Here is a 20,076-nt window from a genome sequence, read left to right as displayed (position 1 = left end):
TATATTAAAGCGTCTTTGGTGTTTCCATGGTTTCTACAAAATAAAACCGGAAACTGAGGCAGACCGAGGGTTAACGTGGGTATGACGCAATTGACAGGCGACTCCTCTCACATCCCGGAGCCTTGGTTAAAATTGCAATTTTCTCACGATTTACAAATAGTTGGAAACATTTGGGATATTGTAAGTACTCAAGTGAATGAAATATATAACACTGGCCTAGTGGTTTTTGGATATTTTACTACTATTTTACTACTATTTTACTGGATAATATTACATATTGCACCTTTAAATTACAAAAAACTAGTTAACGCTGCTGTGAGGGTGTTTCTAATACAGCGGCTATGGGAGTGATGGTAAAAATGACATCTTTCTCTCTTCTGACTGCCGTTATCAATCGCTTTCTATTTTTTTCCTCTTTTTCAAAGTTGTGAAAACACTACTGTGGAGTTTTCTTTTGCTATTTGAGCACATGGAAACACAAAACATACATTTAATGTATTCTCTCATTCACTGCTGTAGAATTTTACCCAACTATGACGACTTCCGCTTCTGAGAAACCCGGAAATGTGAAAAGGGTCTATTAGAGCTGATCTGGAACTGGAATTTATCATTTTGATGTTTTGCTGAGTGGTCGCTATGTTTGTCATCAGTGATAATCAGTGACATGTGACATACTTTTCTATTGCTTTTCCATCTGTTCCAATGAAATAACAGCACTAAATGCAAACAAATGTGCTCCGTGTACTACTGATATGCATCTACTGATTGCAGCTGCAATTCATTTGTATAATCAAAAATACGAATCTATGGTAACACTTTATTTTACAGTGTAAGTTACACATGTTACATGTAGTTACTATAGTAATAACAATAAGTTATGCATAATTACTTTCAACTAACCCTAAACCAAACTCTAACCCTAACTCTATAGTAAGTACATATAATTAATTATTATTACTTGGTACTTAAATGCACTGTAATACTGCCACCTTAAAATAAAGTGTAACCGAATTTATATTAAATATGAACTTTTTTTTTTTCAAACCAAAAATTTGGTCATAACTTCACTATAATCACACCGCTTATACATTGACATATCAAACTGAGTGGCAGCTTGATTACTGTAGTGAGGGCTAGTTTTATATCTATCAAAAAAAAAAAAACTGTCTATTCCACTTTTTATTACATGTGACTCCCATGACTGCATTGTATTATTATTGCTTAAAGACAGAGAAATAATAGAGCCTTATGTACATTTGGTGTGTAATATACAGTTCAACTCATCAGACCTTTGATTTGCATGTGTATAGATGTTGAATCTTTTCGTGGCTGTGATCATGGATAATTTTGAATACCTGACACGTGACTCCTCTATCCTGGGACCCCATCATCTGGACGAGTATGTGAGGATCTGGGCAGAGTATGATCCAGCTGCTTGGTGAGCCCATGTGAACTTGCATACAACATATAAACACAACACTATATACTACTCTAGTATATTTTGTATTTTACGTACTAAGGCTTAAAAGTACTAATTACTTGGTAACTTGAAGTGAAGTTATTTTATAAATGTATCTCACTAAACTCATCAATACACTCTTGGTAGTTTTGTATAGATATACAACTAACATTAGTTTGTCAATAATGTTTAATCCTTGATAATCCTTGTAAAGGATGAGACCATACAATCTTTTAAAATACATGCTGTTTAAAATGCAGACTTGACATGCTCTGACTACAACTTTTTAAATTTCTTTTGCCCCTACATTTCTGGACACACCATTTTTAAGAGGCTATTTTAAGAAGCACTTTTTGGTCTTGTGTGAAAGGCCAGTGTGATTTAAATGTGTCTAACTATACATTTTCTCACATGTGAATAAAGCCTCTGTCCTATATAATGCAGAACACATTGGCCCTCTCTTATGTGGAGCGCTTCATTTTTGACATGGGTATAGAGCCATGGCCTCTGGCACAGTCTTTAACGTACAGAGCCTGGCTTCATTGTATCCTACCTTGGACCAAACAGAGGGGAGAATACCACAGCACCAGCTGAGAGAAAGGGATCATGGATTTGAGCTTCTCAGCTCTGTTAAAATCCATCTATCCCCCCAAACCCTCCTACGTGCCCTTCTGTGAGTCCCAGTCCTCCCACTCTGGAATACTGCATACTGCAAGCCAAACTTACTGTGCCAGCCCCCATCCCTTCTAATGAACACGCTAAGTTTCTCGGTATCTGCATTCCAGTGCCTGTCACCCTAATGTTGTGTGTTAGACAATGATGTAGGCGGGCAACTGAGCTTTAATCAGATATTCAGAGAAGAAATGGAAGGACTGAATCTAACATGCAAGCAGGATTAAAGCCTTTTTACATGGGGAAATTATGCTCAAAAGATTGAGGAGAATGAGTCTTCCAGATATTCTTATTCTGAATGGCAGAATCAATCTGACAACAAGGAAGAATGAAAGAAAGAGAAGAGAACAAAAAGAAAGAAAGAAGGCTATGGAAATGGAAGGAAGGAGAATGAGGAAGGAAGGAAGGAAGGAGAATAAGGAAGGAAGGAAGGAGAATAAGGAAGGAAGGAAGGAGAATGAGGAAGTGAGGAAGGAAGGAAGGAGAATGAGGAAGGAAGGAAGGAGAATGAGGGAGGGAAGGAAGGAAGGAAAGAAGGAAGGAAAGAAGGAAGGAAGAAAGGAAGGAAGGAAGGAGAATGAGGAAGGAAGGAAGGAAGGAAGGAGAATGAGGAAGGAAGGAAGGAAGGAAGGAAGGAAGGAAGGAGAATGAGGAAGGAAGGAAGGAAGGAAGGAAGGAGAATGAGGAAGGAAGGAAGGAAGGAAGGAAGGAAGGAAGGAAGGAAGGAGAATGAGGAAGGAAGGAAGGAAGGAAGGAAGGAAGGAAGGAAGGAAGGAAGGAAGGAGAATGAGGAAGGAAGGAAGGAAGGAAGGAAGGAGAATGAGGAAGGAAGGAAGGAAGGAGAATGAGGAAGGAAGGAAGGAAGGAAGGAAGGAAGGAGAATGAGGAAGGAAGGAAGGAAGGAAGGAAGGAGAATGAGGAAGGAAGGAATGGAAGGAAGGAAGGAGGAATGAGAGAGAGGAAGGAAGGAAGGAAGGAGAATGAGGAAGGAAGGAAGGAAGGAAGGAGAATGAGGAAGGAAGGAAGGAAGGAAGGAAGGAAGGAGAATGAGGAAGGAAGGAAGGAAGGAAGGAAGGAGAATGAGGAAGGAAGGAAGGAAGGAAGGAAGGAAGGAGAATGAGGAAGGAAGGAAGGAAGGAAGGAAGGAAGGAAGGAGAATGAGGAAGGAAGGAAGGAAGGAGAATGAGGAAGGAAGGAAGGAAGGAAGGAAGGAGAATGAGGAAGGAAGGAAGGAAGGAAGGAGAATGAGGAAGGAAGGAAGGAAGGAAGGAGAATGAGGAAGGAAGGAAGGAAGGAGAATGAGGAAGGAAGGAATGAAGGAAGGAAGGAAGGAGAATGAGGAAGGAAGGAAGGAAGGAAGGAAGGAAGGAAGGAAGGAGAATGAGGAAGGAAGGAAGGAAGGAAGGAAGGAGAATGAGGAAGGAAGGAAGGAAGGGAAGGAAGGAGAATGAGGAAGGAAGGAAGGAAGGAGAATGAGGAAGGAAGGAAGGAAGGAGAATGAGGAAGGAAGGAAGGAAGGAGAAGGAGGAAGGAAGGAAGGAAGGAGAATGAGGAAGGAAGGAATGAAGGAAGGAGAATGAGGAAGGAAGGAATGAAGGAAGGAGAATGAGGAAGGAAGGAATGAAGGAAGGAGAATGAGGAAGGAAGGAATGAAGGAAGGAGAATGAAGAAGGAATGAAAAGAAAAAAAGAAAAGGTGGAAGGAAGAAAGAAAGGAGAATGAGGAAGGAATGGAAAGAGAAAGAAAAGGAAGGAAGGAAGAAAAATAAGAAACAAAGAAATGATGGAGAAGAGAATAGAAGGAAGTAGAAGAGAAAATGTGGAATGAAGGAAGGAAGGGAAAAAGGAAGAAAGGAAAAGAAAGTAGAATAGAAAGGAAGGAATAAAGGAGGAAAGGGAAAGAGAAAGGAAGAAAGGAAAACAAAGGGTTAAAGGAAAGGGGGATGAAAAATAGAAGGAAAGGAAAAAACAAGAAATGAAGTAGAGATGGGTGAGGAACAGTAATACAGAGGTGTGCGAAATGACCAGACGGCACAAACGGGTGACGAGCAAATAAGAAAATGTTTGTGTGATTCTGTGCTTCTCTATCTGTTCTTGTGCTCTTCTTCCTGCCAATGTCTCTGTTCTGAGTTGTGTTCTCTAACTTCCCTGTATTCTTCTTACAGCGGGCGCATTCATTATAAGGATATGTACAGTTTATTGCGAGTTATCGACCCCCCTCTGGGCTTAGGCAAGAAATGTCCTCATAGGGTGGCCTGCAAGGTTTGACTTCCACTTAAAAACTAATATTACCTGCTAGCATCCAGAATGCAATGAATGTCGCTTACCTCCTCTTCTTTTTCTTTTCAACAATGTTTTTGTACTCTCACCATTTCTACTTGCATTCTACTTGATATGACAATGAGAATGTGCAGGACAATGCCGACACTTACAGGAGCATGAAGTGCACTAGTGTGTATGAAACAAGCAAACGAGAAAACCACTAAAGTGAAAGACAAACAAACAAAAAAAGAAACGAATCAGCCATCTTTGATTTTTGTTTTGCTTGCTGTTGAGGCACGTCTAGGTCTAGCTGGTACGGTAGCGTGCATTGTTCTGGGTGGAGGGGGACAGAAACTGCATTGACATAAAACTTCATTACAACGCCCTGCCAGCAGTGGGACTTTATGCCTGTTCTGAAGCCCCCCTGCTCTTCTATGCAACCTGCCCCATTGCATAGAACGCCGTTTTAGCACTCAAGCGTTGAGCACCCCCCTCCCACCTCCCCCTTCCCCTTACCCGCAAATAAACCGATCATCAGTCTTACGGCAGCCTAGTTTACCAAACCACTCCTTTCGTCCAGGCCAATAACCTTCTTTTTGTTCTGTTCTGTTCTCCTCCCCTCCCACTTTCTTGTCTCCTTCCTGATCCCTTCTTTTTTGATTTACTCCTTTTTTTTTCTTCTCTTTCTCTCTCTCCCATGCACATTTCCTTTGGTTTTTTGTTTTGTTTCGGTTGCCCAGTGGCAGAATCAGTTACAGGGATATGTATGAGATGCTCAGGCACATGTCTCCTCCGTTAGGCCTGGGGAAGAAGTGCCCTGCACGGGTTGCCTACAAGGTAGAGGGCCTCCGAGTGGCCAGCGCTGTGTCTGTACTGTTGGTGTTTTCTCTTTTTATTTTCTCTTCTTCTTTTCCTCCTTCGTTGTCTGACGGAGGCCGCTATTGTGATTCTGGTGGCAGGGCCGGGTTCAAGGGTGTTAGGCTCAGACGGGCCGATCCACAGGGAAGCGGGAACGGACAAACCTTCTCAGCACTTTTGCACCGTATAAAGACATACGCACAGACAAACAATACCGCGCTCTCATGCAGGATTTAAAGCTTTAAAGGATGAAATGTAAAGGTCTCAGATTTGATTTAACAGTCTACATCATTATCGATACATTAAAGCTAAATGCTTATGCTTTAATGTACAGCAGTGATCAAAAAGTACATACTGAGTATGACACTAAACACAAAAGCTGTGTCCCAAATGAAGCAGAATACACTTATGCACATATACTATGTACTCTACCGTTTAGTGAATGAATCTTATATTTTGTCATCCAGCATCATAGTGTGATAGCCCCTCCGCTACTTAAGAAAAGCTACAACAGTTGAGTGCATGTAGTGTCTAACCTTCCACACTTTTATAGTTAAATAAGTGCATTATCTGGGTATTCGATGTGCACTTTTCAGTGTGAACACACCACTCACACTATTTAGTCGGCAATATGGCATAGAATAGTGCATAAGTACACAAACTGGGACGCAGCTAAACATACACATGCATACTGTATATTCACATCATCATGCACACACACACACGCTCAAATACACATCCAAATGTGCGTGTGCAGCAGTGGTTGGAAGGCCTGAAGGACTTAAGTCCTCCGAGTCCCTCAGCTCTGTGGATGCCGCTCTCTTAGGGACCCTTTCCTCTTGGGACCAGCTCTCTGTCTCTCTCTTTTCGCTTACACACAGATATGCACACACTCACACACGTGCAACAACACACATGTAATCCTTGGGTAGCGTTAAGGCACTACGACGGAATAAGTCATTTTCGTACAATGTAACTCTTTGCACAAAAAATAAAATCCTTTTCCCACTTCTCTTTCTTCTGTCAATGCAGTTCTAATCTGTTTCCAGCCCCTCCTCTTTACATTCTGCCAATCATCTGCATGCTCCGCCTTCCAGGCCACTGGCCCCTCCCACAAGATACTCCCTTAGCCTTTTCTCTCTTTCTCCTTCTCTTTCTCTGTCTGTCCGCCCGCAAACGTACACTGACATTTCACCCTTGGTCAGTGAACGACAGCTAAAAAGTGCAGGAAAGGAGATCTGTGCCCTTAGTGAGCCCTCAACAAGACTGGGATCTCCTTTCTCTTACCTTTTCTCTGCCCACCCTTCATTTTTCTCTGTCCCATTTGAACTCCCATTTCATTGTCAAGTAAAATATTTTGCTCCACAGAGTGTTCAATGATCTCCACCAACTTAGACTTGTGGTGGCAGCCCAACAATCTCTGTGTGTTCGATCAGACAAGTCACTTCCTGTCTAATGGGCCCCCTAATCTCAGTGGAATGAGGAACAGTGACCAAGACCATTGCATTCACCCTCTTTCTCCCTGTCAAACATTAGGGCCCATAATAGAGGATCGCCTGTAGAGAATGTGACCAGCCTGTGGTAGAGCTTCCTTTTCTTATGTTTCCTGTAGCTTTATCTTACGCTTCATTCTTCTTCGCACTCGGATTTTCATGTAGTTTTCGAGCTCTCTTTAAATTTGGTGTCACTGTCTCTGTCCTGTCTCTTTCATCACTACCATCTCCACCATCCAAACTCCTCCTGTAAAAGCTGTCAGTCCTAAACCAACTTCCTGCTCCGGTACTCCTCTCTGGCAGCCCACTGCTTTTCTCTTTATCATCTGTAGCATTAAAGTATTACCTTCGCGCAGCAGGTAGCCGAATCCTCACTCTTAGCTCATCCTCTTCACAACAACAACTCACAAAGCCATTCCCTTTTTTGTTCTTTTTTACTGGAGAATGCTGCTCTAACCTAAACCAATAGCCTGCACCCATCTTTTTTGCATTGAGAGACCAGAGAATCTGGATCAAGCTCTTGTTTTATCCAGTAGCCCATCTATGATTGAGTCTCAATGACAGCAACCACTACTAAACCTAAATGAATGAGCTGAAATGAACCAACTAGATGATGCTTTCAGTGTTGGCTGCTCTGTTGCTTGTCCTGTGATGCATGTGACTGCATGATGCATGCTGGGAAAGAGGATGGTGGGGGGTGGAGGGTGAGTGTTTCTTCTGGGGTGGAGTGGGACGGGGAGACATCAGGTAATGTGGGTGATTGCATAACAGAGGGTGTCATGGTATCGGAAGGATTGAGGTAACATTTAACCCTGTGCAATGCAATAATGACTTTCTGTGTATGAGTATAATCTTTCCCCAGACCAGTACAGGATGAATTATACTTTAAAACACTGACATTTACGTAATGCTGTTTTAATTTATTACTTCATCTGCTGGTCTGAGTTTAATATGTGAACCTCCTCCCGGAAAAGCTCTTTGACCGACAGCTCAGATGCTAATATGAAAACAAGATACACCATCGCACAGATACGAATTTGATTTGTAGCATATGTTTTCATTGATCAGTGGTTTTTGGCTGGTTTTGCTTCAAAAAAATCGGGCTAATTTGATGGAATTCTACCAAATTACAAATGAATTTGCAGAAGAAGAAAAAAAATACAGTTGGATTAAACTTTGAAGTCAACAACAAAAAATATGAGGATTATTGCCTCCTCACTTTTAAAAGTTGATAAAAAGTTTTATTTGTATTATATGTTTTAAGTATTTATGACCCGATTTTGGGTCGTGACCAACCAGTTGAGAGCCACTGATCTAGACCATAGAATAATTCTTCAATTTCTCCACTTTGTCAAGATTATCACACTAAGACAGTTCTAAATTAATTCTTAAACCGAGCATCAAAGGTCACAGAGCTAACCCTGAAAATCCCTCCTCCTTTCTCCCCCCCAATCCCTCTCACACACCAAAAGCACACCCTGCTCGGAGGTTCAGAACACACTCACATTTCAGTGGCTCTGCTCTTCTAACTGCCCCTGATTGGCTCTCCACAGAGACTGTTGCGGATGGATCTGCCAGTTGCCGATGACAACACAGTGCACTTTAATTCTACCCTTATGGCCTTAATCCGAACTGCTCTGGACATCAAGATCGCCAAGGGTGGGGAAGGTTTGGCACCCCTTCTTCCTTTCCTCATTCATTCCTCTTTGTATCTTACCTATGTTAAGCAGTTGTAGACTTTTCCTCTGTTTTTGCCTAAATCTGTCTGAATGCTTAATGTATGGTTAATATACAGTTGCATGAAAAAGTATGGGAACCACTTGCAGAATCTGTGAAAATGTGAATAATTTTGACAAAATAAGAGAGGTCATACAAAATGCATGTTATTTTTTTATTTAGTACTGTCCTGAGTAAGATATTTTACATGAAGATGTTTACATATAGTCCACAAGACAAAAATTCATTAAAATAACCCCGTTCACAAGTTTATGAACCCTTGGTTCTTAATACTGTGTGTGGTTACCTGGATGATCTACGACTGTTTTTTTTTTTTTTGTTTTGTGATGGTTGTTCATGGTTGTTCCCTTGTTTGTTCTGAACAGTTAAACTGAGCTCTGTTCTTCAGAAAAATCCTCCAGGTCCTGCAGATTCTTCAGTTTTCAAGGATTTTTTGCATATTTGAACCCTTTCCAGCAGTGACTGAATGATTTTGAGATCCATCTTTTCACATGGAGGACAACTGAGGGACTCAAACACAACTATTAAAAAAGGTTCAAACATTCACTGATGCTCCAGAAGGAAACACAATGCATTAAGACCCGGCGGTGAAAACTTTTGAACAGGATGAAGATGTCCAAAAATTTTTTTTATTGTGTTGAAATATAATTTTTTTTTTTCATTTAGTACTGCCCTTCGGAAGCAACAGAAGTTTCCTGGAAGACAAATTAAGTAAAATTTACCTTGATCTTCAAATTCAAAAAGTTTTCACCCCCCGGGTAACCACATACAGTATTAAGAATCAATGGTTCCCAAACTTTTGAATGGGGTTATTTTAATAAATTCAGCTATTTTTTTGTCTTGTGGGCTATATATATATTTATGTAAAATATCTTACTCGGGACAGTACTAAATAAAAAATAACATGCATTTTGTATGATCTCTCTTATTTTGTTCACATTTTCACAGATTATGCAAGTGTTTCCCATACTTTTTCATGCAACTGTATTTGCCTATAGCGGTTTAATTACATTTGGGTTCAAAAGTCTGAGATTCAAATTTAATTTAAACCTTAAAAATATGAGAATTTTCAGTGAAATCCAAAAAAAGAGTCTTTGGAACACCACTGACTTGCAAAATATAATTTGTAAGATTTTGTGCACAGTACTTTTACATAAGATTGGATACAACAAAAATTGTGTGTGTTTGTGGAAGTATATTTGCACATATGTGTGTACGTGTACCTGTTGCTGTGTAAACAGGAGGTGTGGATAAACACCAAATGGATGCTGAACTAAGGAAGGAGATGATGGCGATATGGCCTAATCTCTCTCAGAAGACTCTGGACCTTCTAGTGACGCCACACAAGTGTAAGTTACCCAGGAGGTTGGTGTGTCCACAATGTTTCTCTTTTACCACCTGAGGACAGCTTCTCTCAGTCAGCCCACTCACTGCTCTGCACCCCCTGATGGTCCAGGCCTACACCCTTAGTTTAGAGTCATTTTAGGACCTTACAGAAATAGACCACACACTTTTAGACTGCAGACTAATCACATCAGTGGGAATGAATCGTGAACACTGAAAATGATGCAGAAAGTATGTAGTATGCAAATCAGATAACGGTGCAAACATATAAATAGACGCAATGTGTATACATACAGATGAACCAAGGAAATTTTTTTTTTTTTCCCGAACAGCCAAATACATAGCCTTTCAAAGTGTACTCCATGTGATAGTGTGCACAAACACAGGTGCTCTGCACATGAAAGTTTCATCCTTGTCCAGTGTCTGTACTATTTCTCTACAGAAGTTAACTTTTGAGAGATACAAATGTTTTTGGACTCAATTAGTTTTGGTAATCTGGGAATGTATCTTGTTGTCGTAACCAGTATTTTGTTGTTGCTTCACCTTATGGACCAATTAATTAGTGTAAAATAATTCAAGATACATGTGCGAGTGTGAAGTATGCATAGTTAGAAAAATCTGGCATACTAGGCTGATGATGAAATTTATGTCACATGCACTGTATGCATAACCTAGTTTACACATAAAAACCGAAATACACTTCAGTGCGGTAAAAAAAAAAAGCATTGAAAGATGTTTCAAGGACACCTGTTGTGTTGCCGTTATCTTTAGCATGTTTAGCCCCTCCCCTTTCGCTATGTAGAGAAAGCTTCACACAAAAACATATAAAATATAAATATATTTTGTGACAATGTATGTTCAAGTGCTACAAAAACAAACAAACATTGATAACAGCCTTACGTGTATGTCCTAGATCACTATGCCTGAGATCAGGGGGTGCCTTACTATAGATCAACCCTCTATAGATGTCTTTTCACTACAGGGGTTATGAGATTCCTGACAAGATGTACATAAAACAGTATTTAAAAAAAGAAAAAACAATTTATTACACCACTTATATGCTACCAATAAGATGTATGTGCTAACTTGCCGGTAAGACATGTTAAAAACATGCTAAAGGCTTATTATCTTATGAGACTTGCTTAAAAATAGGTAGCCTAATGCTTGCTAGATGCTCCAAAAAAGCATGAAATAATGAGGCAATAAAGCTTTTGGGAAAAAATATAATGCTACTAATATAAAAGTATGTTTCAGATGAGTTTGCAGCAAGCATGTAATAATTTAGATCTGTATTGTTTGATGCTAATTTTATCTTCATTGTTCTATGCAGATCCTATACAGAGGTGGTGACCATGGCTTTAAACACCACTAAGCATGGCATGTAAACCTAGTCTGAAGTTACTTTTAGTAACTTCTCCATGTGGACTCGGTTCCATAAAGTGGCAAAGACCATTTTTGGGAGACCGTTGTTACCTTGTTTACTGTATCTAGGAATTATACTGTAGTTTGTTGTCAGTTCTTGCAATACTCTGACTGATTTAAAACAGTAGAAACGGTAAGAGTATTTAAAATATAGATGATAAAAATGAAGTGCGTAAAAAGCCCAGTTTTAGCCATTTGAATCAGTCTGCTTGTGAAAAGACCATTGGCTCTGTGTGTGTCGATTTGACACTCTTTGTTTGTGCATGTGAGTTTGTGCATCTGCGTTTGTCGTGTGCATGCCTCGTCCTCACTCCCATCCCCCTCGCTCAGGGTCCATCTCACCTTGTCTAATCGTGCAGGGTAACTTGTCCTTTTCTCAGCAGCGACAGACCTGACAGTTGGAAAGATCTACGCTGCCATGATGATCATGGAGTACTATCGGCAAAGTAAAGCCAAACGGACACAAGCTCTCCATGATGAGCAGGTATGCCGTCTTCCTCTCACCCTGCAGTCACACAACCTCAATCCACGATGAGCTGTGACAAGCAATCCTCAACTATGCTAATTAATAACTTTGAAGCATGAACACGCTTGAATCGTAGCTAGTGAGCCAGATACATGCCTGTGGATGTGCCTATATTGTTTAAAGAACATTCTTAGGGTGTTTTCACACCTGTAGATTGATTGCATTGTTCCAAAACAGGGACTAAATTTGTTACAATGTTGCATTTTCTCCTTGGTTCGGTTTGCTTTCACAAGGCAATATTTCAAAGCGAACCAAAAATGTGTTTATGCAAGTCACATACGTGTACAACTGTCCCCTTATTGGTTAGAGTTTTCTCAGCATCATCCATTAAAATGATTGACAAGTTCGCTTCATGAGCATATTGGCTTTTTTTTGTACTCGCAAACACTATACGAATGTAGCCGTCATTCCCGCTGTTAAATTATATTCATATTAATTCAAGCGCGCTCTCTCTGTATCTCCCAGCGCTGTCTAGGCTAACAGTGTCGAGACACATGGAAACACTATATGAATGTTATAATGCAGTAAGAGCGGGAATCAAGGCTTCATCAGGACAGCGTTCTTGCACGGATAAGCGCGATTACAACATTTTAAGATGATGAGGTGGTTTGGTTTTTTAACTGCAGTAACTAATGTTCTCACAGATTTGAACACTGCTGCATTTTATATAACACATTTCCCACTATGAAATATGATATTGTTTGGGTCGTTGGTCTGTTGAGTCGGATTTCTTTCACACCACAAGCGAACCGCTCCAGAGTTCGTTTGCAATCGGGCCGAGACCACCTCGTTCAGGCGGTCTAGGAGCGATTGTTTTGGTGCGGGTCCGAGCGCGATTGCCGTGTTCACATATGCCTAAACGAACCGAGCCAAGGGAGAAAACGCACCATCTTCCGAAACAAACGCTCAGGTGTGAAAGCACCCTTAGTTAGTACCAATTAAGATCCGCAACCAAAACATCTCACCTTCAGATGGGGAACCAGTGAAAATGTGCTGGATTCTTGCCGCTTGCCACAGTTCATGTGGACTCTGAGAATAAACTGTTCTTCAAATTTGACAATGTACTCACCTTTGCTTTCTAATTTCATGACTGTGAGTGATAACCTTTTCCATTTATCTGGTTACTTTGCTTGAATCTTCATGACTATTTTCATCCAAACTGTTGATAGTGATGTCAGCTCAACATTTTACTGTTACTAAGAACAACCATTTGACATTGAAGTACTACATTCACAAATGCACCATAAAATAAGATGTATATGGAACTAAGTGTGTAATTTCTGCACCACTTGTGTCAGCAAATGGAACAATGGACAAATACCTGTAGTCCTGCCCTAAATTCAGTTTATGTGCCCTTGTAGTCTTTAATCAAAAACCAAGGGTGACAATCAGCCCTCCCCTCGAGAAACCTGTCACTCACATGAGATCACAGCAATTAGCAGACGACAATGATCCAATCAATTTCACATTGACAAAATCCAGTCCCGCCCCACTTTTTTTTTTTTGGGAGATACCGTTTCACTATGTCACGATAGGGGAGAAAAGCAATTTCTGTTTTATGCCGACTTTAAGCTGGGACAAGGAAAGTATTTCTCCTTAATCAGTAAAAACAACTATAAGGACTGAGGGAATTTCAAGAAGAAATTTCAGTAACACTTTAGTATAAGGAACACATATAAACTATTAACTATGACTCTTCCCTCAATAAACTCCTAATTTACTGCTTATTAATAGTCAGTAAGGTAGTTGTTAAGTTTAGGTATTGGGTAGGATTAAGAATGTAGAATAAGGTCATGCAGAATGAGGCATTAATATGTGCTTAATAAGTACTAATAAATAGCCAATATTCTAGTAATATGCATGCTAATAAACAGCTAGTTAAAAGACCCTAAAATAAAGTGTTACCGAAATTCCATCTCACAACTCATCTTCCTTAGAAAACTAGATTTACATTCGTAATCTTAAGGTTTAAATCACATTTGTGACATTTAAATCACATCAATGACATTTGTGGCATCTATCCAAAATGTGAAAAGAAATAGAATAAACCTGGGAAGTCTTGTAATGCTGCCCCTTAAAAGGTTTTTACCATTTGGAAAGTATTGCATTGCATGATTGCTCTCTTCCACATAAACCTCTAGATTAAAAATTAATTGCCAAACTTATTGACTGACGTAGATAATTCCTCATTTTATTAAGTCACTTGCAGTGGTTGGTTTAATATTTCAGTATGTCTGATGGGTTGTTTTAATTATGTCCATTCATTCTTCCAACTGAGTAACAGAATAATGTGTGTCCTTCTGTAATTGAATCCCAGCAGTTTAATGACTAATGATTATTAGCAGTTACCATGATTTTGGTCGCGAAAAGAAAAGAGTGTACAAAATCATTGTTTAGGATATTTTCTATTTCAGCAGTCAAACACAACACTTTATTTTACTCAGTGGTTTATATGAAGATGGTTATACATGTGTTTTCATAGATTATGAATATTAGACTGATTATTAGAGTTGCAACATGGGCCTGATCTACATTTTATACTGTTTTGTTATTGTGTGATCTACAACTATACATCCACATGAAAGTTGACCACAGTTTTATAGACATGGAGATGGCCTGTATACAATCTCAGTGGTAACCCATGATGTTTCAAGTGGATGTAGCAGTTTTTGCAGATACCATTGAGCTTGCTAAGCTTTTCCTCATCCATTAGATAGTGTTAAGTAAAATGTGCATGTTGTTCACAGATGATTGATTTCTTTTATCAGCTCTCATTCAGCTGTTACTTCCTCTCATGAGATTTTAATATGAAACCTGCCTTTACATTCTACACGCATTTTGTGTTTCTCACTGGATTGGTTGACTTTTTTCCCCTTCATTTTCCAAATCTCAAGGTGTCATTTTTGGCTGGTGGTACCAATTTTCTGCTTTATGGGTCAAATACACACAAGAAGTGTTAAAAAGTGCCTTTAAAGATTATGCAACAGTTTTACCACCTCTGGACATATTAAAAAAAAAAAAAAAAAAAAAAAAAAAAAAGTAGTCATACAGTATGTTTATTGTTAGTTTACTTTCTATTGAAACAATGCAGGACACATCAAAGAGCAAATAGCCTATAGACTTTAGTTAGATCACAGCTATGATTTGATACTTTCTACTCATTTTGGAGGTGGTATTCAGGGAAATTCTCTTTCTAGAAAACATTTGATTGGACAGAAACCTGTTATACAGGAATAGTCATCAGTATTATCTGTTTTAAATATTTATACTACCATTAAAAAGTTTGGGGTCTGTAGGATTTTTTAAAAATGTTTTTAAAGTCTCACCAAGGCTGCATGTCTTTGATGAAAAATGCAGTAAAACAGAATAATTTTTTTTTTCATATATTATAATTTATTCCTGTGATGACAAAGCTGAATATTCAGCAGCATTACTCCAGTCTTCAGTGTCACATGATCCTTCAGAAATCATTCTAATATGCTAATTTGCTGATCAACAAACATTATCTTCAATGTTGAAAACAACTGTGCTTCTAAATATTTTTGTGGAGAGTGTAATATAATTTTTTCAGGATTATTGGGATGAATAGACAGCATTTATTTGAAATAGAAATCTTTTGTAACATTATAAATGTCTTCACTGACCAATTTGATGTGTCCTTGCTAAATAAAATAAATTATTAATTTATTTTATTTTATTTAACTGACCCTAAACTTTTGAATGGTAGAGCATGTCTGCTAAAACTGAATTACTGTACACCTACATATAGGTGTAGACTAGCATAAGCTATCAAACAACCCAATCTTGATTTTATGGGGTCTGCTGAATGACACCAAGATTTATCACCACTGTTTAGCAGCCAGTTGGTTACAGAAACTGTTCATTTACTGGGACAATGAAAGTAAATGAATTCTCAGCATGGTACCATCGGCAGCTTTCAGACAGTACAACTCACAGGATAAATCCATTTACCCATAATGCTCCTGGAATGCCTCCTGACTGACCGCTGCTGGATCCCCTCCCCATTCGCACATGGGATGTTCTGCATCCCATGTTTTTCCCCAACCCCATTTTCCCATCAGCTTGCCTGATACCAGCTGTAGGCCATGTTGTATCTTACACAGAATCGAACGACATTAATGTTTCAGCGTCTGGAGCCGCCGTCTCCAAGCCAGGATGTGGGGCAGGGACTCACTGGCCTTCCTGAAACTCAACCGCACCCAGCAAATCATCTGTGAGTAGCACCCTTTCCAATTCCTTCCCAATCTCTCTTGAAGTGTTACAGTTTATAGTGTCAATTTCAGTGTTAACAAATTACTGACATAAATATTAAAATGTTTTTTTTATTATTATTATTTTGCTTGTCACTTTTTATGCTCTTCTTTTTGTAATCTATGACCAATACAACAAAAACAACAAATGTTATTGAAGATCATCTTCCCTCTCTTTGACTCTAATGGACATCTAATGAGAAAAATCATCTAAATCACAATGAGTGACAATCCAGAGCCTTGAGCCCTTCAAGGAGTGTAGAAAGCTTGTAAACTGACTAAATGTGGGTGTGTTGTCAGGCCTGTTGATGAAAGGATACCGGAGAGCCAATCATGGGTGACGGCGCGGGCCCAAGAGATGTCTCAGAAAGCAGGCTGGAGTCCTGAAGGCCAACACCCAGACGACACAGAAGAAAACCACAGACAATCTCAGGTACACAGAGCCTGCCCCATATCATTTACAGTTTACTATTAGGGTATTCATATAAATGCTTGAATTTATGAAAAAGAATAGTTTAGGGTAGCACGTCACTGTATTCTTAACCTCAAGCATTACCAGATTAATATGATGGTACAACAATAAATGCAAGTAAAATTGTCCCCACACACTGCTGTATGAGATAAAACAATAGTTTTCGTAATGTGGGAGCCACTGTTTCATTAGTTATGGATTCTCCAGCAGCATGCTAACTCCCTCACAACATAATTATTTCTTAGAGCTCAGGACGTTCATGTACTGTCACCCCATTGGACGTCTCAGTGGATCAATAATGTTTTCTCTGCCTTTATAAGACAGCATATCAGATATTTGCAGTCTTTTGTGGAGGGTATCCATTGGAGCGGTTTGTTTTCATAACCATGAATAGCTGGTCTGTCTATTCCTCATGCATGTACATCTCATTGGCAGACAGCAACAAAGCACTTTCTCTGTTGCTGAGTAAAAACTAAACTCGGCAGACTATCTTCCACACTCTCTTATTCTTTCTTAAATTTCCTCTCAGTCTGTGTGTCCTTCTGTTACCGTTTATATTCTTTTATTACTCTCACATGTCTGCTTTGTACAGTGAAGCTCATATCATTGAATATATGCATTCATATTGGCTGTCTGGGAAGGATGTTTAAACCCTTCCGCAGTTCTGAGTGCCATTGTACTGTCAGGAGGTGAGACACTCCTGCCCAGCTAAACTAATTATTAAATTCATGACAGGAACTGCAAATGTTTTTATCCTAATCTTATCAATGAGGAAGGCAACATAAGTAATTCATAAGAAGAAAGTAACAAAAGAAAAGCTGCAAAACAAAGTACACAAATTGCTTGGAAAAACACAATAGATAGATAGATAGATAGATAGATAGATAGATAGATAGATAGATGGATAGACAGATTTTCTATGGAACATAAAGAGTGCTCTTTTCAACATAATGACAGTGAATGAGGACTGCGGTTGTCAATCCCCAAAATGAATTTAAAGGGTTAGTTCACCCAGAAATGAATTTTCTGTCATTAATTACTCACCCTCATGTCGTTCCACACCCGTAAGACCTTCGTTCATCTTCAGAACACAAATTAAAATATTTTTGATGAAATTCAAGGGTATCCGAACCACACATAGGAAGCAATGTCATTGCACCTTTTGAGGTCCAGAAAGGTAGTAAAAACATGGTTAAATTAGTCAACGTGACTGCAGTGGTTCAACCTTAATGTTATGAAGCGACGAGAATACTTTTTGTGTGCAAAAACAAAACAAAAATAACGACTTTATTCAACAATTTGAACCGTTGTCATACGTGGTTGACATAGTGAACTCGGTGCAGGCTTCCTTGTTTACATCCGAACGCTGACATCACATGTATGCGTCTTGCTGCTCATGTGTTCAGCTTCGGCCAATACTGAGTCAGAATTTGGACGTAAAACAAGGAAGCCTGCACTGAGTTGACGTAGTGACAACGGTTCAAATTGTTGAATAAAGTTGTTATTTTTGTTTTGTTTTTGCGCACAAAAAGTATTCTCGTCGCTTCATAACATTAAGGTTGAACCACTGTAGTCACATGGACTATTTTATCGATGTTTTTACTACCTTTCTGGACCTCAAAAGGTGCAATTATATTGCTGCCTATGTGTTGTTCAGAAACCCTCATATTTCATCAAAAATATCTTAATTTGTGTTCTGAAGATGAACGAGGGTCTTACGGGTGTGGAATGACATGAGAATGAGTAATTAATGAAGTACTTACTGAAAAAAAAAAACTATTTACTGAAAAAAAAAAATGAGAGAAGTAGCAATGTCTATTTTGTGTTTGAATCATTTGAGTCAGATCTTGTAAATGAATGTAAATGAGTCTGTTTGAATTGGAGTTCCGTTGACTCAGTGCAGAATAAGATTAATCAGTAAATAACGACTTATATTTTCACATAATTTTGAATTATTGTGCACAAATCATATGGATCATTCCTATAATAGTTTTATGGCTTTTTGTCATCCTTTTTGAAGCTTGAAAGCTTCAGTCCCCATTTATTGTAACTGCATAGAAAGGAGCCACCAACAAGTCCTTAAAAATCCTTTGTGTTCCACAGAAGAATGAAAGTCATATACTTTGAAGAAACATAAAGGTGAGCAAATTATGACTAACCCTTTAACAAAAGTGCATATGCATACGTGTCAACAGAGGAGATGTGTCTATGCATTTGAAGTTAATTCCTACATCCTGTGTGAAAAACTGTTTGTGAGAGTACCAACATCTCCTGATCTTCATCAGATCAACTTTATGCAAACCCAACAGCAGTGACATGTAGAACAGAGGCTGGGGCAGGACTGTCCTGCTACTCTTGCATCTCCCCACAGGGTGAAGGGAGAGATGAAGGTGGAGATGTCCTCCTTCCATCCACTGTGCTTAGGCCTGTCTCTCCAGGCCCCTGGCATTCCACTCTTGCCTGCTGTCCCTGGGCAGTCATGCATGGTCTCCCTCTGTTTCTGCAGACAGTAGAGATGAGAGAGATGGGGCGGGACGGGTACTCGGACACTGAGCACTATCTGTCGATGGAAGGCCATGGCAGGGCTGCTTCCATGCCTCGACTCCCAGCAGACAACCAAGTGAGCGCCTCATCCTGTCATTCCTTCGTGTTTTTCCCCTTCCTTTTCTTCTACCCCCTTTTCACATCTGTCTTTCCTTTCCTGACCCTCCAAACAACCCACTTTCCACTGCTGCCTTTGCATTTAAACAAATGTGTCCATTGACCAAATAAAGCAAAGAGAAGCCATTATAGCATCTGCAATGGATTGATGTCCTGTACAAGCAAGTGTGAGGGTGAATTAGACAAACAAGTGAATTATGTTAAGTCATAACCATACTAAATGGCTGAAAGATGCATCAAATCAAGTATACGTCCATGCAGTCTCTTGAGTGGAAGACCGGAAGTTGGTACAGCAGCATATAATACATTTTCATTAGAGAAATATGTTTAGCTGTCCACATACTTTCGGTCATGTAGTGTATCAATCTTTATAACTGAGAAATTTTTAAAGAAAAGTGTTTATAGAGAATTTGCCTTTTAATGTTGTGCATTTATAGGAAAACATGTTGGGCCCAGAACAGATCCATGAGGCACTCCGCAAGAAAAACAAAACAAAAGCCTCATGAATCAGTATTAGAAAAGTTTCATCAGCATACCTGTCATAAATATGCATTTTAAGTATTTGTAATTGTCATAATGTGTTTGATGTGATGTATTCAAGGATACATTTTTTTGCATTCAAACACTCTCTTATTATAATTGTCTAGATATATAATATCTAGCATATTACAACATGCACCCTCATTACTTATGATGCATATTTGATGCAGGTCTAGAGCAGGGTTGAATTTGTGTGTGTGTGTGTGTGTGTGTGTGTGTGTGTGTGTGTGTGTGTGTGTGTGTGTGTGTGTGTGTGTGTGTCTGTCTCTTTCCATATTTCGGTAACACTTTATTTTAGGGTCTTTTAACTAGTTGCTTATTAGCATGCATATTACTAGAATATTGGCTGTTTATTAGTAC

General features: G+C 39.2%; 1 protein-coding gene across 18 annotated transcripts in view; it reads left to right on the top strand.

The window, feature by feature from the left end:
- The window catches only part of cacna1aa (calcium channel, voltage-dependent, P/Q type, alpha 1A subunit, a), a 110,857-nt gene that overhangs the window by 76,211 nt on the left and 14,570 nt on the right, over positions 1–20,076 (top strand). For 5 of the 18 annotated variants that reach the window (XM_051888497.1, XM_051888489.1, XM_051888496.1 and 2 more), the window contains 8 exons: positions 1,311–1,438; positions 4,296–4,392; positions 8,297–8,411; positions 9,722–9,829; positions 11,627–11,730; positions 15,897–16,006; positions 16,344–16,476; positions 19,022–19,135. In XM_051888497.1, coding sequence (XP_051744457.1) covers positions 1,311–1,438; positions 4,296–4,392; positions 8,297–8,411; positions 9,722–9,829; positions 11,627–11,730; positions 15,897–16,006; positions 16,344–16,476; positions 19,022–19,135 — 909 coding nt within the window. Of the gene's footprint in view, positions 1–1,310; positions 1,439–4,295; positions 6,832–8,296; positions 8,412–9,721; positions 9,830–11,626; positions 11,731–15,896; positions 16,007–16,343; positions 16,477–19,021; positions 19,136–20,076 lie in introns of those variants that run through there. The other 13 variants (XM_051888503.1, XM_051888499.1, XM_051888498.1 and 10 more) reach the window with 10 other exon arrangements.

The sequence above is a fragment of the Ctenopharyngodon idella genome, chromosome 3, assembly GCF_019924925.1.
Source record: "Ctenopharyngodon idella isolate HZGC_01 chromosome 3, HZGC01, whole genome shotgun sequence".
NCBI lineage: Eukaryota > Metazoa > Chordata > Actinopteri > Cypriniformes > Xenocyprididae > Ctenopharyngodon > Ctenopharyngodon idella.
This window is presented reverse-complemented; position numbering and strand designations above follow the sequence as displayed.